Source organism: Aquarana catesbeiana, linkage group LG12 (assembly GCF_042186555.1).
Source record: "Aquarana catesbeiana isolate 2022-GZ linkage group LG12, ASM4218655v1, whole genome shotgun sequence".
NCBI classification, from domain to species: domain Eukaryota; kingdom Metazoa; phylum Chordata; class Amphibia; order Anura; family Ranidae; genus Aquarana; species Aquarana catesbeiana.
Window position 1 is genome coordinate 17,533,151 of NC_133335.1, and position 25,679 is coordinate 17,558,829.

Genomic DNA, 25,679 nt, shown 5'->3' on the forward strand with positions numbered 1-25,679 from the left:
TCTAACTACATGTCCTATCACGCCTCTGGGAATCATGCTTAGGGCTGCCCTTAGAAATTATGGGGCCCCGTACAGCCAACCCGATAGGGTAACCCCTAATGTTTCACTTTTGAGAATGAGAAAGGGACTGACGCCCCCCCTCCTTCCTGCTCTCCGTCCCGAAACTGATTTGGGAGGAAGGAAGCCGATAGCCCTGCGTGGGAGGGAGGCACACAGGGGAGCCCAGACAGCACAGGGGTGGGGGTGCAAATACCGATCCCCTGCAGCGCAGCCAAAGGGAGGGAGAGGAAGAGAAGCTGGCAGCATTGCATGGAGAGCCACAAGAGGAGGCAGTACAACCGGCCCTCCAGCTCGAGAGGAGCCTGGGCCTCCTTTTAAACTGATGGGGCCCGGGCCTGGTACTGGAAGGCCGGTTGTACTACCTTATCAGGTGTCCTGGTCATGCTTGTAACTGTCAATTTTCCCATCATGCCTCTGCTTGTAACTTTCAGTCTTGCAATGCCTCATAGGAAACATAGTTCTGCAACAGCTGGATGGGGTGCAGTTGCCCAAACCTGACAATATCCCTGCATTGGGTTACTAGGGCTGCACACCTGCTGTACCCATTATGATGGGCTTCCACCATCTCTGCTGGATATTTTTATATTACATTATATAAAATACTAAAGGAGGACCCCCTTCCTCCCCAAGCAGCTAGGGGAGGGAGTCTCTCCTGCACAGCTTTGTTTGGCCACCAGGACTGGGGAAAGAAAGCTCCAACCCCTATGCTGGACAGCACTGGGGCAACCATATGTCCCTAGAGATGGGCAGCGAGTCACATGCTCACCCATACCTGGGACAGTTCGATATTTCACTCCTGGCAGTCAAAAGGTTGGGAGCGAAGAAATGTAAGTACAACCCTTTTATTTGGGATTTTCCTGGCTCTAGATGGTGGTCACGTGCTTCCACCACATTGGTATTGACCATTTCTTCGCTGGCACTTACCTGTGAGCAAAGAGCGAGGGGATAGCCAGAGGGAAGAGAGTGGCCGTCATACCCAGGTCACTGATCGCCAGGTTGACGATGAAGAATTCGGCCGGCTTCAGCATAGAACGCTTGCGATATGCCACCAGCAGTAGCATGGAGTTTCCCGACAGAGAAAAGATTCCTGCCAAGGGAAGAGCGCAAACCATTACACTGCCATCTGCACAATGCACCCAGAGACCAACCCCACTCTTCTAATCACACACCAGACAATGAGAGGAACAGAGTTACCAGTTACCTTGGACACGTATCTTATTAACTAAGTCCTATTAATAAAGCTTCACAGCTTTTGTTTCATCTTTTTTTCCACCATGTGCTCAAAGGCACCAGATTACGCTGTCCTCATGCTCAACATCAATAGAAATCAAATCAAAAATAAAACTCCAATGTCATTTCAAAATGACACAAAAGCCTATTCGGTGCAAACCATATACTGTACATTATGTGAAAGGACCTGTGATTGGGCACTTCTACTCCTCAGCATGTCATAGCTGTCAATTGGGGGGGGGGGGGGAGTGGGCAGAGGCAGAACATGGCACCTGCCTACTCCCAAGCACAGCAAAGCAGGTCGACAACCAGAGCGGAATGTTTTTTGTGGAATTGATGCAGCTTTGAACATTACACCGATGAGGAATTTCACTTATTAGCGCATAACTCCCTATAAAGAAAAAGAAAAAAAAAAAACGCAGGACACCACCCAAAGATTCAAAATGTCTTTGAAATCCCCCCCCGAAGTCGGGACTGACAGAAATTGTGCGAGTTCAGCTGTACTCGCGCGATTTCATTCCCGCTGTCAGTGTGAGCCTGGGCTTAGTGTCCGATTTGTTGGCCGCAATGTCACAGTCCCGCTAAAAAAATCGCTGATCGCCATCGCTGATCGATCACTAGTAAAAAAAGAAATAAATAAAAATGTCATAAAAATATCCCATAGTTCGTAGACGCTATAACTTTTGCGCAAAGAAATCAATATCAAGCTTATTGGGATTTTTGTTTACCAAAAATATGTAGCAGAATACATATTGGCCTAAATTGATGAAAAAATTAGATTTTTTACATTTTTTATTGGATCTGTTTTATAGCAGAAAGTAAAAAATAATGTTTTGTTTTTTTCAACATTGTTGCTCTTTTTTTGTTTTTAATGCAAAAAATAAAAACCGCAGAGGTGATCAAATTGCAACCAAGAGAAAGCTCTATTTGTAGGAAAAAGGGACATAAATGCTATTTGTGTACAGGATCGCACGACTGCGCAATTGTCAGTTAAAGTAGCGCAGTGCCGTATTGCAAAAAATGGCCTGGTCATGGAGGGGGGTAGAAACTTCCGGGGCAGAAGTGGTTAATTCGATAATTGTGTTATAATTTTTTTTTTTTTGATTCATTGACATTTGTTACTATGTCCATTTCGGAGATTTGTATACGGCCGAAAAACGAGTCATAACGAAACGCACGTCTGCCCCCAGCACAATTCATGCATTCGAGGTCTGGGACGAGTCAGAAGCAATTAACCTAATTAGTTTTACCTGTTTGGATTGCGGAAGGAAAGCAGTGAGAACATAAGAACCCCATGCAAGCCTTGATGGTCCTAAACCTTGGACCTGCCATGCCCGAGCCATTTTCTTCAGTGGTGCACTGTTACCGCCTACTGCCTAAAACATTGGAAAATGGTGTGCGCCCGCTTACTCCTCAACCCTCACATCCTCAGATCCATAATGCTAAATAGCAGAACAGTTACCGAACAGGGTGTAGACCACTCCTAAGATGATGTCATTGGTCTTCGATATGGAAGAGTGAAATTCTGACGTGTTTGAGCCATTTCCCATCTGCAGATAAAAAAGATAGAATGGTTATTGAAACATGATGTAAAGCGCAGGCGCTGTCCAACCCCCTGGACTGCGCTTGTTTAAGGGTCCTAAAAGCTGGGAGGCGGGCATTCAGGTCATGTGACTGCTGTGAATGGCTGTCACAGCGGTCACATGATCAGAAAGCTCCCGATGGCTGGTATGCATCGGGAGCTTTCCAGTAACCGCTGCTCACCAGCGCGGTAAGTGCTTTACACAGGGCTTCATAAATGTTTGCCGCCAGCGTGAAGAGGTTAACAAGTTAAGCAAATCTAAGTTAATGCAGAACTACAGTATAGGCAAAACTTTTTTTTTTTCATTTTGGATAGCGTAAGGGAGGTCCATAACCCCTGTCAGTTTGTTTTTTACCATCTGTGTCCCATTGCGGAGATTTCCCTTCACTTTCTGTCCTATAGCCACAACAGGAAGTGAGAGGAAATTCCTGCAAATTAAAGGGTTACTAAACCCTTGTTTTTCTTTTTTTAAATAACAAACATGTCATACTTACCTCCTCTGTGCAGTTGGTTTTGCACAGAGTGGCCCTGATCCTCCTCTTCTGGGGTCCCTCAGCGGCGCTCCTGGCTCCTCCTCTTCTTGAGTGCCCCGTTGAAGAGCCACTCTCCCTCCGGGGGCACTCGTGCGGACGAGCTCCCGTATCCTGCTGCTGCATCTATTGACACAGACAGCAGGACTCGGCCCCGCCCCCCTGGCTCCTGCGTCATTGGATTTGATTGACAGCAGCAGGAGCCAATGGCTGCACTGCTATCAATCTATCCAATCAGGACATGAGTCACCGGCTAGAGCTGGTGTGCTCATCCCCAGGGCGAGAAAGAACGGGTTCAGGTAAGTAAAACGGGGGCTGCAACACGAGGGTTTACAACTCCTTTAGGGGAATTCCTTGGGGCCCCCCCAGGTCACCAGAACTAGTGTCCCCTTTGGAAGATTTCCCCTCTATTACTTTTCTGGGGACAACCCAAAATTTGGGATTTTCCTTTACTTTTAATGGTAAACAGGACAAATAGAGAGTGGGAATCTCCCTAATGGGGGGCACAGACAGCAATAAAAGCCTGACAGGGGTTCTAATCCCTCTCTCCACTCCATCCAAAATTTAAAAAATAAAAGTTTTGCCTTTAGTTGTACTTTAACAACTTCCCGACCGCCCACCGTACATTTACTGGGGCAGGGCGGCCGCTCTGTGCCAGATCACGTACCTAGTACATGATCGGACACTTACGAGTTATTTGTGAGGGGAAAGAAGGACAAAAATTGTATTTGGGTACAGCGTCGCACAACCGCGCAATTGTCAGTTAAAATAACGCAGTGCCGTATCGCAAAAAATGGCCTGGTCATGAAGGGGGGGTAAATCTTCCGGAGATCAAGTGGTTAATTTTTATTACTTCCAACCTTAAAGGATCATTTGGAAAATGATCAATGTACTCACCCTAAGGTGAACCTGAGTTACACAAAAACTACTACCTTTGCAGTGGCCAATGCCCTGCTAGGGCTAAAGGAGATCTCGGGTCACAACATTCACTTTCATTTTATAACATCAGCCTTGTAATAATAATACAAAACAATATTTAATATTGACAATCCAATTGAGGCTTACTTGGAAATCTCCTGCCATGTTGTGAGTGTTGCCTTTCTGGTGCTTGTTTCATTCTACAACATCCTGGATTCCCAGCATGCTTTGCAGCTTCTCCTCCTTATCTAACAACTACATATCCCATGGTACCTTGCTGCATGCAAGTAGTTGTTTCCTGTACTGACTCCGCCTCCTGAAACTCCTCCTCTCAGGACCCCCCTAAGTCAGAAGGCAGGCTCTGAGAAATGTGTGACACAGAGACAACAGTGCCTACTCACAGGTTATAGTGACTACATGTCACAGAATGTGTGAGGATCTACACAAAAGTAAGTTTACACACTTCAAGATGGTTCAGATAATAGGAGTAGGTTAGAAATAATTGAAGTGCAATATGGAAATGAATATAGGATTTTGTTAGGTCTATGGGTAGAGGAATGAGTTGTAAATAGTTACCTTATTCCTTGCTCTGGCAAGATCCTTCACTCTACTTTTCTCTCTAACACTCTGGGTTGAGGTTGGGCCCTCTCTGTCCTCATGCACAATGCAGGGCTGCTGTTAGAAATCACGGGGACCCCCTGTACAGCCTACCTGGCAGGGCTCCCCTCTATATGAAAACAACACTTTCACTAAAAATGTACTAAAATCATTCTTAGCGGACACAAAGATAACAGAGAAGGTGTGTGAATTTGCCCATTTTTTTTATTGTTTTTTATTTTATCATTTTTTGCATTCTATCTTTTTTTTTTTTTACTTTTTTTTATGTTTTTAATGTTTTAAAATTATTTTATTTTACAATTTTGAAAAAATTATTTTTTTTAACCACTTGACGACCAGCCACCGCAGTTGTACTGCGGCAGAATGGCACGGCTGGGCGAAACGATGTTATGTAACGTCGCTTCGCCCTGTGGCCACTATCTCGCCCCCCCCCCCCTCCCGAGCCGCTGCGAGGGCCAGGCGGTCACGATCACCATCGGGCTCCCGCGATCGCTCGGGGCACACGGAGAACCCCGGTTCTCTGAGGGGAGAACAGATAGATTGTCTGTTCATACAGAGCATGAACAGAGATCTGTCATCTCCCCTGCACAGTCCCCTCCCCCCTTCAGTTAGAACACACACTAGGGAACACAATTAACCCCTTCACTGCCCCCTAGTGTTAACCCCTTCACTGTCAGTGACATTTTTACAGTAATCAATGCACTTTTATAGCATTGATCGCTGTATTAATGCCAGTGGTCCCAAAAATGTGTCAAAATTGTCCGACGTGTCCGCCATAATGTCGCAGTCCCGATAAAAATCCCAGATCGCTGCCATTACTAGTAAAAAAAAATTAATAATAAAAATGCCATAAATCTATTCCCTATTTTGTAGATGCTATAACTTTTGCGCAAACCAATCAATATACGCTTATTGCGATTTTTTTTACCAAAAATATGTAGAAGAATACATATCGGCCTAAACTGAAGAAAAAAAATAGGTTTTTTTAATATATTTTTGGGGGACATTTATTACAGCAAAAAGTAAAAAATAATGCATTTTTTTCAAAATTGACGCTCTTTTTTTGTTTATAGCGCAAAAAATAAAAACCGCAGAGGTGATCACATACCACCAAAAGTAAGCTCAATTTGTGGGGGAAAAAAGGACGTCAATTTTGTTTGGGTAAAACGTCGCACGGCCGCGCAATTGTCAGTTAAAGCGACGCAGTGCCGAAAAAAAAAAAAAAAAAGTGCTCTTGTCAGAAAGGGGGTAAAATCTTCCGGGGCTGAAGTGGTTAAACAATTTGTTATTTTTTTTATGGGACAGGGAGGCTGGCAGCTTCCACATGGGGGGGCTGATTCCCTCTGCTGTTCGGGCCCCCCTGTGTGCTGGAGCCCCCTACAGGAGGACTGGTGCCCCCCCCCCCCCCAATCACAATGCAGGGCTGTTGGCCCTAGACTGTATGTGATATCAGTGTGCACACGCCAGCCAATCCTTAGGGCCTAGTACATACAATCAAAAAATCGTACGAAAAATACCGCTTTCGAAGCGATCGTATGATAATCTGAATGTTAGTACAGAGCTTTCAAGCTTTTTTCACAACAGTTCGTCCGAAATTATCCAAAGGGACAAACACGGAAAAAAAATTGTACGATACCAGAACAAACGATTTTCCTTTAATCAGTACAGTTTTTGGCCAATACAAATACGTTACATTACTTCCAAATTTTTATTCTGTCATACAAGAATTTTCATAATTTTAGTAACCTCTTTATTTTCGATATGAGACTAGCATGCAAAAAAAACAAACGATCATTCGTCCGATAATCTCATCATGTGTCCCAGGCTTTAGAAAAGAGGCTTTTGAGGAATGGTCACACAGATACTGGACATCTGCCAGAGGAGGAGGTATTGCCCTTAGAACAAGGGTCTCAAAACTGGCGGCCTTCCAGCTGTTGCAAAACTACAAGTCCCATCATGCCTCTGCCTGTGGGAGTCATGCTTGTAACTGTCAGCCTTGCAATGCCTCATGGGACTTGTAGTTTCTCAACAGCTGGAGGGCCGCCAGTTTGAGACCCCTGCCTTAGACTTAAAGAGTAACTCCACTTCTGTTGAGAAAAAAAGCAGCACCCTCTGGGTGATCTCTGTACATTGCAGGGGGTTCTAACAAACTTTGTTGCAGATTCCTACCTTTTGTTATTCTGAAGAAATAGCTGTTTGTTTCTCTGTGTCCATGTGCAAAGTGAATGTGAATGGGAGTGATTTTATAATTATCAATCAGCTGCTGCACCTGCAGGGTTCTAATTAGGAAGGATGCTGGGTCTGCATCCCTTTAGATGTGATTTCCCTTTGGCCCCTTTCACACTGGGGCGGGGGCGGCGGTAAAACGCCACTATTGTTAGCGGTGCTTTACCGTCGGTATTCGGCCGCTAGCGGGGCAGTTTTACCCCCCGCTAGTGGTCGAGAAGGGGTTAAAAACCACTGCAAAGCGCCTCTGCAGAGGCACTTTGCCAGTGGTATTGCCGTGGTGTCCCATTGATTTCAATGGGCAGGAGCGGTGAAGGAGCTGTATACACACCGCTCCTTCACCGCTCCAAAGATGCTGCTAGCAGGACTTTTTTTCCCGTCCTGCCAGCGCACCGCTCCAATGTGAAAGCCCTCGGGGCTTTCACATTGGAGACACAGCAGCGGCACTTTCGGGTCGGTTTGCAGGCGCTATTTTTAGCAAACTGCCCCAGTGTGAAAGGGGCCTTTGGGAGTATCTCACAAAAAATGGGATTATTGATGCAGGGGATGCCCAAAATCTGACTTGTATCTTAGTGCAGACTTCTGGGAGAATCAGTGAGCCAATCACACAAGCAGGAAATGACATTTCTAGGCACGTTCTCTATACCATCTGTGTACAGAACGCCTCCAGGTTGCCATGTTGCATTATACAGTAAATTACAGAGCTGCAGATTAAAAAAAGGAAAGGTCATTTTGGTCAGTGATCACATGGTACAGACAGGGCCAATCACAGCTAAGCACAATAGTAAACACTGAAGGAATCAATTTCATTTAGTAAAAATGGTTGTTTATAACAGTGAAATTCACTGGTATAAGCAATCATGTGTTAAAAAAAAAAAGCCTGATCACATCCCCAGATTAGTACAGTGTTACTACGGTAACACTGTATTGCTCTGGTCACAGTGAGTTAAAAAAAAATCGTAAAAAGAAAGAAAAAAAATTGAAAAAATAAATTATAATTATTTCTCTCTCTTTTTTTTTTTTTTTACATACAGTTACCAGTCAGTGTCCCTGATCACCACCACACCAGTTATATAATGACACTGTACTGAACTGGTGACAGTATGTACAAAAAAAAATTGCAAAGAAAATATTATTAATTTCTTAATTTTCCAAAAAATTTTGCCAAAAAATTACTACTTCAAAAAACTCATCATGCCTCTTACTATATATCCAAAAAAGGGTCATTTGGGGGGTATGTGTATTGCCCTGGTGTTTTCTGGTCTCAAAAAATTAGATCGGCTGTCAGTACATCAGGATTAATCAATTTTCAGATATACACTATATTACCAAAAGTTTTGGGACTCTCTACCTCAACCTCTCCGGCTATCCCCTACTCTTGCTACCTTCAGGCGATCCCTGAAAACTCATCTCTTCAGGAAAGCCTATAACGTCTCTAACTAATAGGATGCATTAAGGTGAAAAAACACGAACCTTAACAACCCCTTTAAGGACCGAGCCTCTTTCTGAGATTTGTTATTTACAAGTTAAAAACTGTTTTGTTTTGTTTTTTTGCTAGAAAATTACTTAGAACCCCCAAACATTATACATTTTTTTAAAGTGGTCGTTGCAATACTTTCTGTCGCACCGCATTTACGCGGCGGTCTTACAAGCATACTTTTTTTTGTGAAAAAATACACTTTTTTGAATTAAAAAATTAAGACAACAGTAAAGTTAGCCAATTCTTTTTATATTGTGAAATATAATGTTACGCTGAGTAAATTGATACCCAACATGTCACGCATCAAAATTGCAGAATGGCGACAAAATTTTACCCTTAAAAATCTCCATAGGCGATGTTTTTTTTTTTTTAACAAACAGTGGTGCTTTATTGAGAAAAAAGTAAGAAGGCAAAATACAGATTACAGATGTACATAGATCGACATGTCAGAGTATCTTCTTTCCATAGGCGATGTTTAAAAAATTCTACAGGTTGCAGGTTTTGAGTTACAGAGGAGTTCTAGGCCTAGAATTATTGCACTTGCTCTACCGATCGCGGCGATACCTCACATGTGTGGTTTGAACACTGTCTTCATATGCGGGCGCAACTCATGTATGCGTTCACTTCTGCACGCGAGCTCTTCCCTTACTGAAGATGGCGGCGGCAGCACCCGAGGAACAAGGGGCGGTCTGGCCTCAGGTGCCAACATCGCGGGCGCCCTGGACAGGTGAGTGTCCTTATTTTACAAGTCAGCAGCTGTAGTATTTGTAGCTGCTGACTTTAAAAAAAAAATTTTGGTGGACCTCCGCTTTAATGGCATCCCAGTCTTAGTACATAGGGTTCAGTATTAAGTTGGCCCACCCAACAGCTTCAACTCTTCTGGGAAGGTTGTCCACAAGGTTTAGGAGTGTGTCTATGGGAATGTTTGACAATTATTCCAGAACTGCATTTGTGAGGTCAGGCACTGATGTTGGACGAGAAGGCCTGGCTCACAGTCTCCACTCTAATTCATCCCAAAGGTGTTCTGTCTGGTTGAGGCCAGGACTCTGCGCAGGCCAGTCAAGTTCCTCCACCACAAACTCGCTCATCCATGTCTTTATGGACCTTGCTTTGTGCACCGGTGCTCAGTCATGTTGGAACAGGAGGGGGCCATCCCCAAACTGTTCCCACAAAGTTGACGCCTTAAGAGTTCCTTTGACTGGAACTAAGGGGTCAAGCCCAACCCCTAAAAAAAACAACCCCACACCATAATCCCCCTCCACCAAATGATTTGGACCAGTGCACAAAGCAAGGTCCATAAAGACATGAGTGGACAGGTTGCTGCTGTTGACCTCTCCTCGGGAAAGTGCTTGTTGCCTGGCTGTCATGCTAATTGAACGTTTTCAGTACTTTCAGATGTCCTTACCTTGAACAAATACAGTAGACAGATCAGGAATTTTCACTTTCCAATCTAACTGCCTAATCAACCAGCCTTTTGATGAGAATACGTCAGCAACGGCAGACTAGATGCTTCCCTTAATGAAAGGTTACGATAAAAAATGAAAGCATCTCCTCCCCTGAGCGTTCCGTCTTGGAATGACGGTGTGCACTGCTGAGCGGCTGTGATATGTTGTATTATACGGAAGGCAGAGGTGGAGTTCCCTCACTTTAGGATTCAACGATTTCCTAATCGGACTGCTGCACTCTCAATATTCCATTTATTTTCCATCACTCCAGTAACCCTACACAATCACACAGAGAATCTGCAGAACTAATAACAAATTGATCATGATTTACAGCTGCCAAACAGCCTCAAAACGTCACGTGATCCCACGCCACCAGTGGACATTATGTGTGTACTAAGATTCCAGTCTAAAATGATCCCATGTCCCGGGTCACCGTCCCCCTGCAAAATATCTGCTAAAAATATCATTAAAATACTCATCACATGGCCGGCGGAGTAATGACAGATGATTGGGGGGGGTGGGCAGCAATGTGAGACACAATTCTATTTCAGGAATATGAGTGATTGAGGCTTCACATGACCAGAATACTGAACAGTGTGTAAGTCTATCGCAAAGCACAATCTACAATACAGTTCTGTGCTACCAACAACATTGCGCTTATATACAACCAAAACGAAGGAGGGAAATCACCATACAGTGAAAATAAATACTTTTTTTTTATTTGTTTTAACAAAAATGTATAAGAAAAGTCCTTCAAACTTGTCTTTGTGTGAAAAAATCTTTAACCACTTGCCTACCGGGCACTTTCGCCCCCTTAATGCCCAGGCCAAATTTCAGCTTTCATCGCTGTCACAATTTGAATGACAATTGCGCGGTCATGCAACACTGTACCCATATGATGATTTTATTATTTTAAAAGACAGATAGAGCTTTCTTTTTGGTAGTATTTATTCACAGCTGGGTTTTTGCTAAGCAAACGAAAAAAGAAAATTAAAAAAAAAACAAACAAACATTTTTCTGTGATAAAATTTTGCAAATAAGTAATTTTTCTTCTTCACTGATAGGCACTGATGAGACGGCACCCATAGGTACTTATGTGCCCTGATGAGGCAGCACTGATGAGGCTGCACTGATGAGGCAGCACTGTTAGGTACTTATGTGCACTGATGGGCACTGATGAGGTGGCATTGATAGGTGCTTATGTGTCCTGAGGAGGCGGCACTGATGAGGCTGCGCTGATAGGTACTTATGTGCCCTGATGAGGCTGCACTGATAGGCACTGATGAGGCGGCACTGATAGGTACTTATGTGCCCTGATGATGCAACACTGATGAGGCTGTACTAATAGGCACTGATGAGGCAGCACTGTTAGGTACTTATGTGCACTGATGAGGCGGCACTGATGGGCACACTGATGTGCACTGATGAAGCTGCACCGCTGTGCACTGATGAGGCTGCACTGATAGGCACTGATGTGCACTAATGAGGCGGCACTGATGAGGCTGCACTGATAAGTACTGATGAGGCTGCACTGATGAGGTTGCACTGATGGGCACTGAGATGCGGCACTGATGGCCACTGATAAGCTGCACTGATGGACACTGATTGGCACTGATGGGGCTGCAGTGATTATCAGTGTAAACTGTGTGCTGACAGCTTTCCTTTCCTGAGACAGCATGTGAGGAAAGGAGAGCCAATAACTGGCAAGTCTGTTTACATGTCATTGGACACATCTGATCACATGGTAAAGGGCTGCTGTGAGTGACCCTATACCTCGGTCTGTGATCAGCTAAGGACACAGTGGCGCAGATCGTGCCCCAGGGGGCGCACGGGGGGAGGGGGGGTGTGGTTCTTGGGAAGATGTCCATAGTTACCTTCCCAGAACGAGAGAGCCGCACTGTAGCCGTCTTTCGGCTATAGCGCGGTAATGAGGTGGTTAAACCAAAAATGTCTTCAATTATTCAGTGCTTATTCCTTCAAAACACAGTTTATTCTCTGAAGTCGTGATCCGTGATGTACTACAATACACCTCCTCCTGAATCCACCATGTGCTCACACCCAAACTATGCACTCACCGGCATCCGGTAACTGTGTATTTTAGGGTGAAGGGTCTTTTTTAACTCGCCCCAGCCTGAAACTGGACAGTGAGAGGAGAAGGAGCACAGTGAAAGGCTCGTGTGTGCGCGCAGGGGGCATGGAAGACCTCTGTAGAGAGACCACTGCTTCCAGAAAGGGTCCTTTTCTGCAGTATTCTGTCTGTGGATGGGCTTTTCTACTCCGGCTGTGGCTTCTTTCTAAAGAAAAAAAAACTCTAATGCCCCGTACACACGGTCGGATTTTCCAACGGAAAATGTGTGATAGGACCTTGTTGTCGGAATTTCCGACCGTGTGTGGGCTCCATCACACATTTTCCATAGGAATTTGAGAGAAGTTGGAGAGCAGGCTATAAAATTTTCCGACAACAAAATCCGTTGTCGGAAAGTCCGATCGTGTGTACACAAATCCGACGCACAAAGTGCCACGCATGCTCAGAATAAATTAAGAGACGAAAGCTATTGGCTACTGCCCTGTTTATAGTCCCGACGTACGTGTTTTACGTCACCGCGTTTAGAACGATCGGATTTTCCGGCAACTTTGTGTGACCGTGTGTATGCAAGACAAGTTTGAGCCAACATCCGTCGGAAAAAATCCATGGATTTTGTTATCGGAATGTCCGATCAATGTCCGACCGTGTGTACGGGGCATAAGACTTTACACAACTTTTGTTTTGATGGACCTGGAATGTATGAAGCTGATGTCATCTGAAATGTTCAGTTGGGCTTTAAAAACAAGTTAGAAAAAGGCAGCTTCCATGTTCACATCTGGAAGGATTCTTGTTAAAAGGTCAGAGGAATGACACCGAGCTTTATACAAAAAACATTTCCACATAGATGTGAGAACACATCAGGAGATACTCATGGGGTACCATGTGCTCTGCTGTCCGCTGACACCCGGTTGCACCCACAATGCGGCCTCTGCATCACCGATCAGACCCTCAGTGCAAGTGGCGGCCTGATAATGTCACTTCTCTGCATGTTATATAATCCTCGCGGAGCAGAATATATCACTGCGAATAACACTTCTACAAAGCCGGGGGGGGGGAGTGGAAAAAAAATTCACTGCGAGACTTACAAAGCTTTACACAAATGTGAGAACACATGGATGACAATAAAGCATTACTGTACACTGCTGAACCCACAGCAGAGTCCACCCAATACGGAGAGTTTAGTAAATACTGAAGAGGTAAAGCATATAGGGCACGGGTCTCAAACTGGCGGCCCTCCAGCTGTTGTGAAACTACAAGTCCCATCACGCCTCTGCCTGTGGGAGTCATGCTTGTAACTGTCAGCCTTGCAATGCCTCATGGGACTTGTAGTTTCTCAACAGCTGGAGGGCCGCCACCAGTTTCAGATCCCTGATATAGAGGGTTGATTTACTAAAGGCAAAAAGATTGTGCAGTTGCTCCAGAGCTTAGTAAATGAGGTAAAGCTTCACTCTGCAAAAAGTACCCAATCACATGCAAGGAAAAAAAAAAAAAAAAAAACTGCATTTTTGATTGCACATGATTGGACGATGGAAGTCAGCAGAGCTTCTGCTCATTTACTAAGCTCTGGAGCAGCTGCACTTTGGAAAGTGTACAGTCTATTTGCCTTTAGGAAATCAACCCCACAGTGTCTGTGTATGAAGAGATCTGTAAGGCTGCCACCGATTACCCTTTTTTTTTTTTTCTAAAAATACTGGTTGCCATGTCGTTACACTGATCCAGTTTTTTCTGATTGACCACTTCAGTTCTGGAAGATTTTACACCCTTCATGACCAGGCTGTTTTATGCTATTCGGTACTGCTTTACGTTAACTGGTAATTGCGCGGTCATGCAACACTGTACCCAAAGAAAATATATTCACATTTTTTTCCCACAAATAGAGCTTTCTTTTGGTGGTATTTGATCACCTTTGCGGTTTTAATTTTTTGCGCTATAAATAAAAAAAAAGATCGAACATTTTGAAAAAAAAATTTTTTTTTACTTTCTGCTATAAAACAAAATAAATAAAAAAAAATAAAAATAAAATTTCTTTGTAAATTTAGGCCAATATGTATTCTGCTACATATTTTGATTAAAAAAATCCCAAAAAGTGTATACTGATTGGTTTGCGTGAAAGTTATAGCGTCTACAAACTATGGTGCATATATAATAGAATTTTTTTTTTTTAATAGTACTAATGGCAGTGATCACCCACATATAATGGGACTGCAGTGGACAATCTGACACTAACTGATGCTGGGGGGAACTGATTAACTGCCACTGACATCACTAGTGACAATAATACAGTGATCAGTGCTAATATTATACACTATCACTGTACTAATAAAACTGGCTGGGAAGGGGTCAACATTTAGGGCGATCAAGGGGTTAAATGTGTGCCTTATGCCGCGTACACGTGGTTGGATTTTCTGACGGGAAATGTTCGATGGGAGCTTGCTGTCGGAAATTCCGACCGTGTGTAGGCTCCATCAGACATTTTCCAGCGGAATTTCCGACAAACAAAATTTGAGATCTGGATCTCAAATTTTCCGACAACAAAATCCGTTGTCGTAAATTCCGATTGTGTGTACACAATTCCGACACAAAAAATTCCACGCATGCTCGGAATCAAGCAGAAGAGCCGCACTGGCTATTGAACTTCATTTTTTCTGCTCGTAGTACGTGTTTGACGCCACCGCATTCTTGGCGATCGGAATTTCCAACAAGATTTGTGTGACCGTGTGTATGCAAGACAAGTTTGAGCCAACATCGGTCGGAAAAAATCCATGGATTTTGTTGTCGGAATGTGCGATCGTGTGTACATAGGAGTGTGTGATGTGTGCTGCTTTTTATTAACCACTTCACTTCCCGGCTATTGTCAAATGGCGCCTGCAGGAGGGATCTCCCATAGTGGGCGTGCGCGCGCCCGCCACGTCACTCGGGAGCTGGTGCACGTGCCCGGCGGCCGCGATGTCCGTCGGGCACCCACAATTGCCGGTAAACACACAGATCCATGCCCTGTTAGGGGAGAGGAGACCGATCGTGTGTTCCCAGTACAGAGGAACACTGATCGGTCTCCTCCCCTTGTGAGTCCCCTCCCCCTACAGTTAGAATCACTCCCTAGGTAACACATTTAACCCCTTGATTGCCCCTTAGTGTTAACCCCTTCCCTGCCAGTGACATTTATACAGTAATCAGTGCATTTTTATAGCACAGATCACTGTATAAATGTGAATGGTCCCAAAATAGTGTCAAAAGTGTCCAATATGTCCGCTGCAATGTCACAGTCACAATAAAAAACGCAGATCGCCGCCAATAATAGTAAAATAATTAAAATGCCATAAATCTATCCCCTATTTTGTAGACGCTATAACTTTTGTGCAAACCAATCAATATATGCTTATTGCGATTTTTTTTACCAAAAATATGTAGAAGAATACATATCGGCCTAAACTGAGGAAAAAATTTGTTTGTTTGTTTTTTTTAAATTGGGATATTTAATATAGCAAAAAGTTAAAAATATTGTGTTTTTTTCAAACTTATCACTCTTCTTTTGTTTATAGCGCAAGAAATAAAAACCGCAGAGGTGATCAAATACCACCAAAAGAAAGCTCTATTTGTGGGGAAAAAATGATAAAGATTTCATTTGGGTACAGTGTTGCATGACCGCGCAATTGTCATTCAAAATGCGACAGTGCTGAAAACTGAAAATTGGCCTGGGCAGGAAGGGGGTGAAAATGCCCGGTATTGAAGTGGTTAATCATCTCGCAGTTTTCCATCCATGTTTCGCAGGGGTGAGAAACAGACATATCGCGCTCTGTGTTGAATGCACACAGCCAATCAGCAGGTCCCGACTGTGAATCATTGGCTGAGACTTGCTGACAGCTGGCCGGGGGTGCACATGTGCGTGCCCTAAACTCGGAAGTAGGCAGCGATGTACCGGTACGCCGCTTTGCCTACAGCGGCCGATCACCCGAGGCGGTTGTTAAGTGTTTAACTCATTTAAAGCAAACAAGTAGCTCAGAAGTTGTGGTTCCATTTGCTGCATGCTTGTACTGGGTCATTGACTCTACTGGAATCTACTGGGCCAACATAACAGTCAGGCAATAAGTATCTTCAGAAGGAAAGCAGCAATGCCAACATCCTGACACACAGGATGGTTTAAGTGTGTCGAAAATCCAAGAACAAAAATGTGATATATTGCAGCGTACTAGTCCTTAGATGTGGTGGCTGTAGTCATATTTTTCAGGCATTTTTGCTTTAATGTTACCCTGGTGATCCTGCCATTACACACTTTCTGTCCTAGGGTGACTACATTCACTGTACTGTATCCAGTGGTGGCTGGTGCTGTATATTTTGGGGGGGACAGCAAACAAAACACCTCAGTGGTGGCTACACCCTGCGTCTCCGGATTCACGGCGGCTTCCCTTGGCGGCCAATACGATCACTTCTCCTCTCGGCCAGTCTGGTCTCAGGACCTGCTTCCTGATTGTCCGAGAGGAGAATCAGGAAGACAATTGCGAACAATAATTGTCACACAACTGTGCCCCAAGCCCATCCTTTTTTGAAGCCAATTAGAGCCTCTGGCTCTAATCACGTGCTTCAAAAAAAAAAAAAAATTGGAATTCATAGGTCCGGCACCCTGCATGTAGATTAGGGGCTGGGCGCATGGATTAGTGGGGCTGCGCCCCTAATGGAGGGGCTGCCACTGACTGTATCTATAGAAGAGCAGTTTGTCAGCCCCTAAGGCCCTTTTCAGACATGCATTCTGATCAGGTCCAAAGAAATACAAAGTAAACCTTCAGCCCTCAGACTGGGCCGAAGGTTTACCTTCCAACAAGACAATGACCCTAAGCACACAGCTAAAATAACGAAGGAGCGGCTTCACAACAACTCTGTGACTGTTCTTGAATGGCCCAGTCAGAGCCCTGACTTAAACCCGATTGATCATCTCTGGAGAGATATAAAAATGGCCGTCCACCAACGTTTACCATCCAACCTGACAGAACTGGAGAGGATCTGCAAGGAGGAATGGCAGAGGATCCCCAAATCCAGGTGTAAAAGACTTGCATCTTTCCCAAAAAGACTCATTAATAAATCAGCAAAAATGTCAACAATTTTGTGTTTTTCTGTCAGTATGGGGTGCTGTGTGTACATTCATGAGGGGAAAAATGAACTTAAATGATTTTAGCAAATGGCTGCAATATAACAAAGAGGGAAAAATTTAAGGGGGTCTGAATATTTTCTGTCCCCACTGTATATATGTGGATATGGTTGATTTTCATGTGTATTCTGCATTCTTTCCATCATATATATGGTTTAGCATCTTATTGTTTCCTCTTATCCTTGAACAGTTTTTAAAAAGTCTTTAATAATAAGTATTAAATCACACATTTAGACTTTGTTATACAGTGATATATGTGATTTATATTGGTATATATACATGTTTTTTCGCTAATTATTCTATTTTTGTTTTTAATACATTTCTTGTTTACATGTTTACATTGTCTATTTCTTGTTTACATGTTTACATTGTCTATTTTTTTGTTTTGACTATTTTGTGATCAGATGTTTTAGCATTTAAGAAATGTTTTTATGTCGGTGAATTTTTGTGTTGATTGCTCTTTAACTACAGGTGTTTTGTGTTAGGTGTTTGATTCAATATACGCCTTTAAATAGCTTGTATTGTGAGCATTTCAATTGTTGTGAACAAGCACGGTTCTTTTCGTGTGAAACGCGTCAACTGATCATCATTGCAATTTTGTCTGGCTCATGACAATAAAGAAATTTCTACAGAATCTTTTGAATTCAAGTGTGCGATCAATCTTTTCTTCTCTTCTTGATATTGCCTACAGTGATGAGCTGCGATTAGCACCTTGGATCGGGTGTGTCCATTTTTTGCCTGAAGCGGTGTGTACACCCTTGTTCTGTTTCCTGATTACTCACATACTAGGTACGTGATCCAACGCAGAGCGGGCTCCCTGCAGCAGTACATGTACGGTGTGCGGTCCACAAGTGACCATGTTGGTCTCTTCTGCCATAAAGACTTCCTGCTCTATGTCAGCTGCCATATGCACTGAACCACGCGTGTGCAACTCAGCGTACATTTTTGGCCTCCCTACCTGTGCCACGATATGACTCCCATGAAGATAAGTCTGCCATAATGTGCCATTCTGCAGATGTGTGCCACTGCCCCGCCTCCTTCATGGTTTTTGGATACACCCCCACACTGGTTACCACCACTCCTAACTCACCTTAGTGTCTGCTCTTTCTGGACACCAGCTTACAGAACAGGCTTTCCTACGGTAAGTTTGATTTCAAATGGCATTTGAGAGCTTAGTAAAAATACATATAAAATACATATATATATATATATATATATATATATATATATATATATATATATATATATATATATACACATAAAATTTCATAACATCAGAAGAAATACAAAGTGGCCTATAAGATGTTTTCCTATTGTCAAGGCTCCAGCTGTGTCAGGAGATGTTGCAGACACTGCAGGTGCTGCGCACATGGCGATGGGAAACCGTGGGATTTGAAGAGCTGTCACAGCAGAGCGCCGTCTGCACAGCGGCTGTAGCTGCAACCAACGTCTGATAGTTCTCTTTGTTTACCTGAATCTGTATGTGAACAGGATTAAATCAGGTCTGCTTTTAATTTTGCATTCAAAATACTTTAAGCCGCTTCATCGATCAAACTCTCAGCAGAATAAAGGAATTCTGATCACTTAAAAGCTTAAAAGTTTAATCTCCTGATATTTTGCCTTTTCTTGGTCGCACGTTTTTCCCTCGTCAACATGCTAATTACATTTTTTATTATTATTATTCATGATTTATATAGCGCCAACAGTTTACGCAGCGCTGTACAATGTAGAGGGGGGACAGCACAATTACAGTACAGTTCAATACAGAAGGGACAGGAGGGGCCTGCTCATAGAGCTTACATTCTAAAGGGAGGGGGTGGTGGTAAAAAAGTTAATAGATGCGGGGAATGAATTGATGGGGTTGTTAGGTGGGTGTGGGATAGGCTTCCCTGAATAAGGGAGTTTTCAGGGATCTCCCAAAGGTGGACAGGTTAGGGGCTGATCGGATATACCGGGGCAGGGAGTTCCAGAAGATGGGAGAGGCTCTGGTGAAGTCCTAAGGCGAGCATGAGAGGAGGTAACAAAGGAGCTAGAGAGCAGGAGGTCCTGGGAGGAGCAGAGTGAACGATTTGGGCGATATCTACAGATGAGGTTGGTGATGTAGCTGGGGACAATGTTGTGGATGGCCTTGTATGTTGTGGTTAACATTTTGAATTTTATACGGTGGGGTAGGGGAAGCCAGGGATTGGCAGAGAGGAGCAGCAGCCATGGATCGGTCACTGAGGTGTATTAGTCTAGCAGCAGCATTCATAATAGACTGAAGGGGGATAAGCCTGCGTAAGGATAGGCCATTAAGGAGAGAGTTGCAGTAGTCAAGGCGGGAAATAATCAAGGAGTGAATAAGTTGCTTTGTGGTTTCATTAGTGAGGAAGGGTCAAATTCCCTATTTTTGTTTACATGGTTGAAGATTGAAGTGACTGAAAACCAATGAGATGTTCACAGTGTGCAGCAGCAGAGGTCCAGGAACATTATGTGCTGAAGCCAGGGTCCAGGACCATGGTGCTGCAGTGGAGGTCTGGGATCAGGGTGTGCTGCAGTTGAGGTCCAGGACAATGGAATGGTGCAACAAAAGTAAAGGACTTATGCTGTGCTACGGTAGACCATGGTCTTCTACAGAAGAGGACAAAGACCCTGATGTGCTCTTGCAGAGGTGTAGGACAATGGCATGCTGCAACAGGGGTTCTGGACTATGGTGTGCTGCAGCAGAGATCCAAGACAATGAAGTGCTACAGTTGAAGTCCAGGACAATGGTATGCTGCAACAAAAGTAAAGGACTTATGGTGTGCTGCAGTAGACCATGGTCTTCTACAGAAGAGGTCAGAGAGCCTAGTGTGCTGTTGCAGAGGTGTAGAGCAATGGTGTGCTGGAACAGAGGTTCAGGACCATGGTGTGCTGCAGCAGAGGTCCGGGACTATGGTGTTCTGCAGTGGAGGTCCAGGACCTTGGTGTGCTGCAGGAAAGGTCCATGACCATGGTGTGCTACAGAAGAGGTCTGAGACCATGGTGTGCTGTTGCAGAGGTATAGGACATTAGTGTGCTGCACCTGAGGTCCTGGAACATTATGTGCTGCAGCCAAGATCCAGAACCATGGTGCTGCAGCAGATATCCAGGACCATGGTGTGCTGCAGTTGAGGTCCACGACTATGGTGTGCTACAGAAGAGATCTGAGACCATGGTGTGCTGTTGCAGAGGTGCAGGACCATGGTGTGCTGCAGTGGAGGTCCAGGACCATGATATGCTGCAGCGGAGGCCCAGGACCATGGTATGCTGCAGTTAGGGTTGTCACCTCATCCCTTTAAAACCCGAACACATATTAAAAGAGAAGTATGGGAATCGGGGTTACTGCAGATTCATACTTACCTAGGTGAATGCAACATCTGTCCTTTTCACTGAAAACCGAGCAATCGAACATCGCCGATGGCTCGGTTCTCTCAGCTCCCCCCGAGCAGAGAGCTGCTGCCTGTCCATCAGCAGCTCTCCTGCTCTGCGCCTCCACGCTCACTGGAACGCTGAGCTGTGGAGGGGCGGGGAGCAGCTGTCTCAGTGGCTCGCTGAGAGGCTGAGGCGGCTATCAGTCCAGGCACCTGGCAGGTCCCGACTTCCAGAGTCGGGATGACGCGGTGCCTGAACTGATCTTGGTGACGTCAGCAGAGAGCAGACTTCAGACCGCTCTCTGCTGGAAACGAGTCACAGGAGTGCAAAACTGATTGCACTCCTGGGACCCAGAGGAGAAGCCAAGCCAAACGAGCTCAGGCTGGACTTCTCGCTTTAAGTACACAACTTCTGTGGCTGATTAAGGTGGTAAATAAACTCATTCAGTGCCTTATCTGCATTAAATTAGCCTCAGAACCTGTTTAATTCATATGTGTTCGAGTTTAAAGGGAGGAGGTGGCAACCCTAGCTGCAGCGGAGGTCCAGAACTACGGTATGGTGCAGTGGAGGTCCAGGACTACGGTATGCTGCAGTGGAGGTCCAGGACTACGGTATGCTGCAGTGGAGGTCCAGGACTACGGTATGCTGCAGTGGAGGTCAAGGACTACTGTATGCTGCAGTGGAGGTCCAGGACTACGGTATGCTGCAGTGGAGGTCCAGCACTACGGTATGCTGCAGTGGAGGTCCAGCACTACGGTATGCTGCAGTGGAGGTCCAGGACTACGGTATGCTGCAGTGAAGGTCAAGGAGTACGGTATGCTGCAGCAGAGGTCCAGGACCTGGCTGTACTGTTTTCCAGGTCTATTCTGATCACAAAAATAGCAGTACAGTACTACAGATGTTCTATCAGGTCAGAGTTCCATTTATGTATCTCCGATGTAGCAAAACCCATGACATGGATGAACCATGACAGAAGATCCCACCCATAGATATGAACACAGACCTTCTTTCTGTGGAACATGAACTATACAGAACTCCATTTACTATTCTTCTCCGTTATCTAACATTTTGGACCTTAGAAAGTTCTCCGGAGGGAGCCTGATAACTGATAAAACTTTCAGATACAGATCTTGTCTTACTTAACATCTTGCTAGCACTTTGTGAATTAGTTCTGCTTGGGCCCTGAAGAAGGGGGCACAGTGTCCTGAAAATCTGGATATTAGTGCAAATAAATAAAAGTATCACAGACGGTCCTCAGTTGTTCCTGACAGACATCTGGAAATATTTCCTTCGGTATAAAAGGTTCATTTACTTGAACCAGACCTGTAACTGTCAGTATGGAGCCCCTGACCTTTATGAACAGCGGGGTGAAGGTTTAACACACAAAGGCAACCTGCTACAGTGTACTTTTTTTTGCTCCCCCCCCCCAACTGTGCTGTTGTGAAGAACAAGGGAACCCACTGAGCTGATTATTTGTGTCGTCTAATTCATCACACCTGAGGGCTGCCAGGACACGGCTGTGCAGACAAAGCAATCAGAGAGCCTATTCAGGTGAGACCAGGCTTTTGCCGAGACTTCTACTAATTCCAATCACGACATGTCTTCCAACGATAGCTTCCCCGCTGATCTGACGTTACAAAAAAATATTAAATAAATCATCGCCTGATCCGCCGTTCTGGTAGTGCGATGATTGTACTACAACTGAAAGCTAACTGTGCGCAGCACAACAGACACTAATGAATTAGGCAATGAGGGGAGAGGCGGAATCATTTACTCATTTTCATATATTACAGGTACATTTAAAGAGCCATCAATTTACACAGCACTTTACATATTTATTATATGTTCAGTCCCTGCCCACAAGGAGCATACAATATAAGATCCCTAAGGCTCCATTCACACTTGTACGCCTCTAAAGTTGCACGGACTTTGGAGTGCAACTTTGACACAACTTTGGATGGGTGCGACTTGGATACGACAGTGATCCAAGTCACACTCATCTGTTGGATTGTACTGTTGAACTGTTGCATTCAGGTACGACTTCCATGCAACGTTTGAGTGTTAAAAGAGCCAATGCTGCATCTGCCACCCGCTGGCTCTAAAACTGAGAACCGAGTGATCAAACACCGCCGATCGCTTGGTTCTAACAGCTCCCTGAGCAGAGAGCTGGTGACTATCAGTCAGCAGCTCCCTGCTCTGCCCCAGCCCCCCCGCGCTCAGTGGAGTGCTGGGCTGTGGAGGGGGCGAGAGAGTGGCCGGCTCAGGCTCTCAGCGGCTTGCTGAGAGCCTGAGTCGGAGGCCAGTCCAGGCATGTGTCACTAACTGCAGTTGGTCAGGAGCACACCCAATGACTGTGCGTAGCCCTAAGATGAATAAATATTCCTCTCGCACTCTCCCTGCAGGGCAGCTGCAACAGCGCCACCCATGTAGGGAGGTCAACCTGCACCTGCCTACATGTTGCTGGGCGGAAGTGCTAACCACTTAACCGAAGTGCTGCCCACCAGCCGGAGGTTTTGGTAGCAGTGGGTGCTCCTCAAACAACACCACATCTCACATTGCAGTGCTACAAGCCTTCCATATTTTGGTCACCTAAATCCAGTAAGAGGGTGGGTGTAAGCTCAGGAGTTAGAGGCTACCACATCCCTTGAACCAATGCAGAAAATGTACGTCTCCCATGAGATTTTTTAAGAATGATGTATATGTACTGTTGGATACCCTTAATTTAGGGGTACACTGTGTATGGAACTGTATTTGAACAACCAGAATGCTAATGAGATCTTTTATTTCATGTTTTTTAATACATTTGTGCAATAAAACATTTTTGTTTTTATACATATGCTGTTGATGTTTGGCTGCATTAAAGTCCCATGGGGGTCACCCATATCCAATGTGCTTCTTTATATACAACGTCAACACAAACAGCATTAAAAAAAATTAAAGTGGTATTAAAGGTTCGACTTTAAAAAATAAATAAATAACAAACATGTCATACTTACCTGCTCTGTGTAATGGATTTGCGCAGAGCAGCCCCGATCCTCTACTTCTCAGTTCCCCCGCCGGTGCTCCTGGCACACCACCCTTGACCAGTGTCCCCAATAGCAAGCTGCTTGCTATGAGGGCACTGGTACTTGCCCGCTCCCGAGCCCTGCTCTATGCGTCCATAAGGCTGGGCCTGTCTCCTGCTCTCTTCTCATTGGCTCACTGGCTGTGATTGATAGCAGTGGGAGCCAATGAGCCAATGGCTCCTGCTGCTGTCTCAACCACTGAGGAGAGTGAGTCCCGGGACAGCGTAGGCTCTCGTGCACATCGCTGGATCGAGAGGGGGCTCAGGTGAGTATTAGGCGGGCTGTGGGGGGAGCAGAACACAGAAGGGTTTTTACCTTCGTGCATAGAATGCACCTTCAGCCTTTACAACCCCTTTAAGGTAGCTATGCAAAAATTGTGAAGATTCCTCCATACATTGTACAATTCACCCGATTGCTAAAGAGAACACAATGTAAAATCAAATCTCGCATTGCAATCTGCGTATATCTAACAGTCGAGTCATTGTCTTATCCAGCCAAGTTCAGTTTTTATGCCAAACGCTGCAAGCTAGCTCTCTTTCTACAGGGAAACCAGAAATTTCAGTTCACAGCGATGGGATGCTGGGATCACATTCAGAACTAAAGACCCGGAGGGGGCCCTGTGCCCCAACTCACCCCACATTATATTGTACAATGTCCTCACAGTCTTAAGCTGGCCATAGACAGATCCAAATCCTGTCTATACAGTGCCTTGAAAAAGTATTCATAGCTTGAAATTTTCCACATTTTGTCATGTAACAACCAAAAACGTAAATGTATTTTATTGGGATTTTATGTGATAGACCAACACAAAGTGGCACATAATTGTGAAGTGAAAGGAAAATGATAAATGGTTTTCAAAGTTTTTTTACAAATAAATATGTGAAAAGTGTGGGATACATTTGTATTCAGCCCTCCTGAGTCAATACTTTGTAGAACCCCCTTTCACTGCAATTACAGCTGCAAGTCTTTTGGGGGATGTCTCTATCAGCTTTGTACATCTAGAGAGGGACATTTTTCCCCATTTTTCTTTGCAAAATAGATCAAGCTCTGTCAGATTGGATGGAGAGCGTCTGTGAACAGCAATTTTCAAGTCTTGCCACAGATTCTCAATTGGATTCAGGTCTGGACTTTGACTGGACCATTCTTATGCCGTGTACACATGACCGGACTTTTCAACAGCAAAGGTCCGACAGAACGAATCCGCCGGACAATTCGATCGTGTGTGGACTTCATCGGACCTTTGCTGTCAGACGGACTTTAGAAATAGAACATGTTACAAATCTTTCCGACGGACTCGAGTCCGGTCGAAAAATCCGTTCGCCTGTATGCTAGTCCGGCGGACTAATAACGATGCAAGGGAAGCTATTTGCTACTGGCTATGAACTTCCTTATTCTAGTCCGGTCGTATGTCACCACGCTCGAATCAGTCGGACTTTGGTGTGATCAAGTCCGTTGCGTCGAAACTCCGTCAAAAGTCTGTCAAAAAGTCCTTCGGAGTTCAGTCCGTTGAAAGTTCGCTTGTGTGTACACGGCATAACACATGGTTCTAAACCATTCAATTGTAGTTCTGGCTGTATGTTTAGGGTGGTTGTCCTGCTGGAATGTGAACCTCCGCCCCAGTCTCAAGTCTTTTGCAGACTCTTATGCCGCGTACACACAAGCGGACTTGCCAACGGGCTAAACTCCGTCGGCATTTCCGACGGAAAGATGTAGAACATGTTCTATATCTGAGTCCGTCGGAAATGCCGACAGAAAAAGTCCGATGGGGCATACACACAGTGTGTGAATGTCTGACCAAAAGCTCCCATCGGACTTTTTCTGTCGGGAGGTCCGGCCGTGTGTACGTAGCATAACAGGTTTTCCTCTAAGATTGCCCTGTATTTGGCTCCATCCATCTTCTCATCATCCCTGACCAACTTCCCTGCCC

General features: G+C 44.8%; 1 protein-coding gene across 1 annotated transcript in view; it reads right to left on the minus strand.

Annotated features, from left to right (window-relative positions):
• The window catches only part of LOC141113245 (opsin-5-like), a 69,043-nt gene that overhangs the window by 24,685 nt on the left and 18,679 nt on the right, over positions 1-25,679 (minus strand). Inside the window, exons 2-3 of the mRNA XM_073606250.1 lie at positions 2,753-2,840; positions 985-1,147 (exon numbers count right to left, since the gene is read on the minus strand). Coding sequence (XP_073462351.1) covers positions 985-1,147; positions 2,753-2,840 — 251 coding nt within the window. The remainder of the gene's footprint in view (positions 1-984; positions 1,148-2,752; positions 2,841-25,679) is intronic.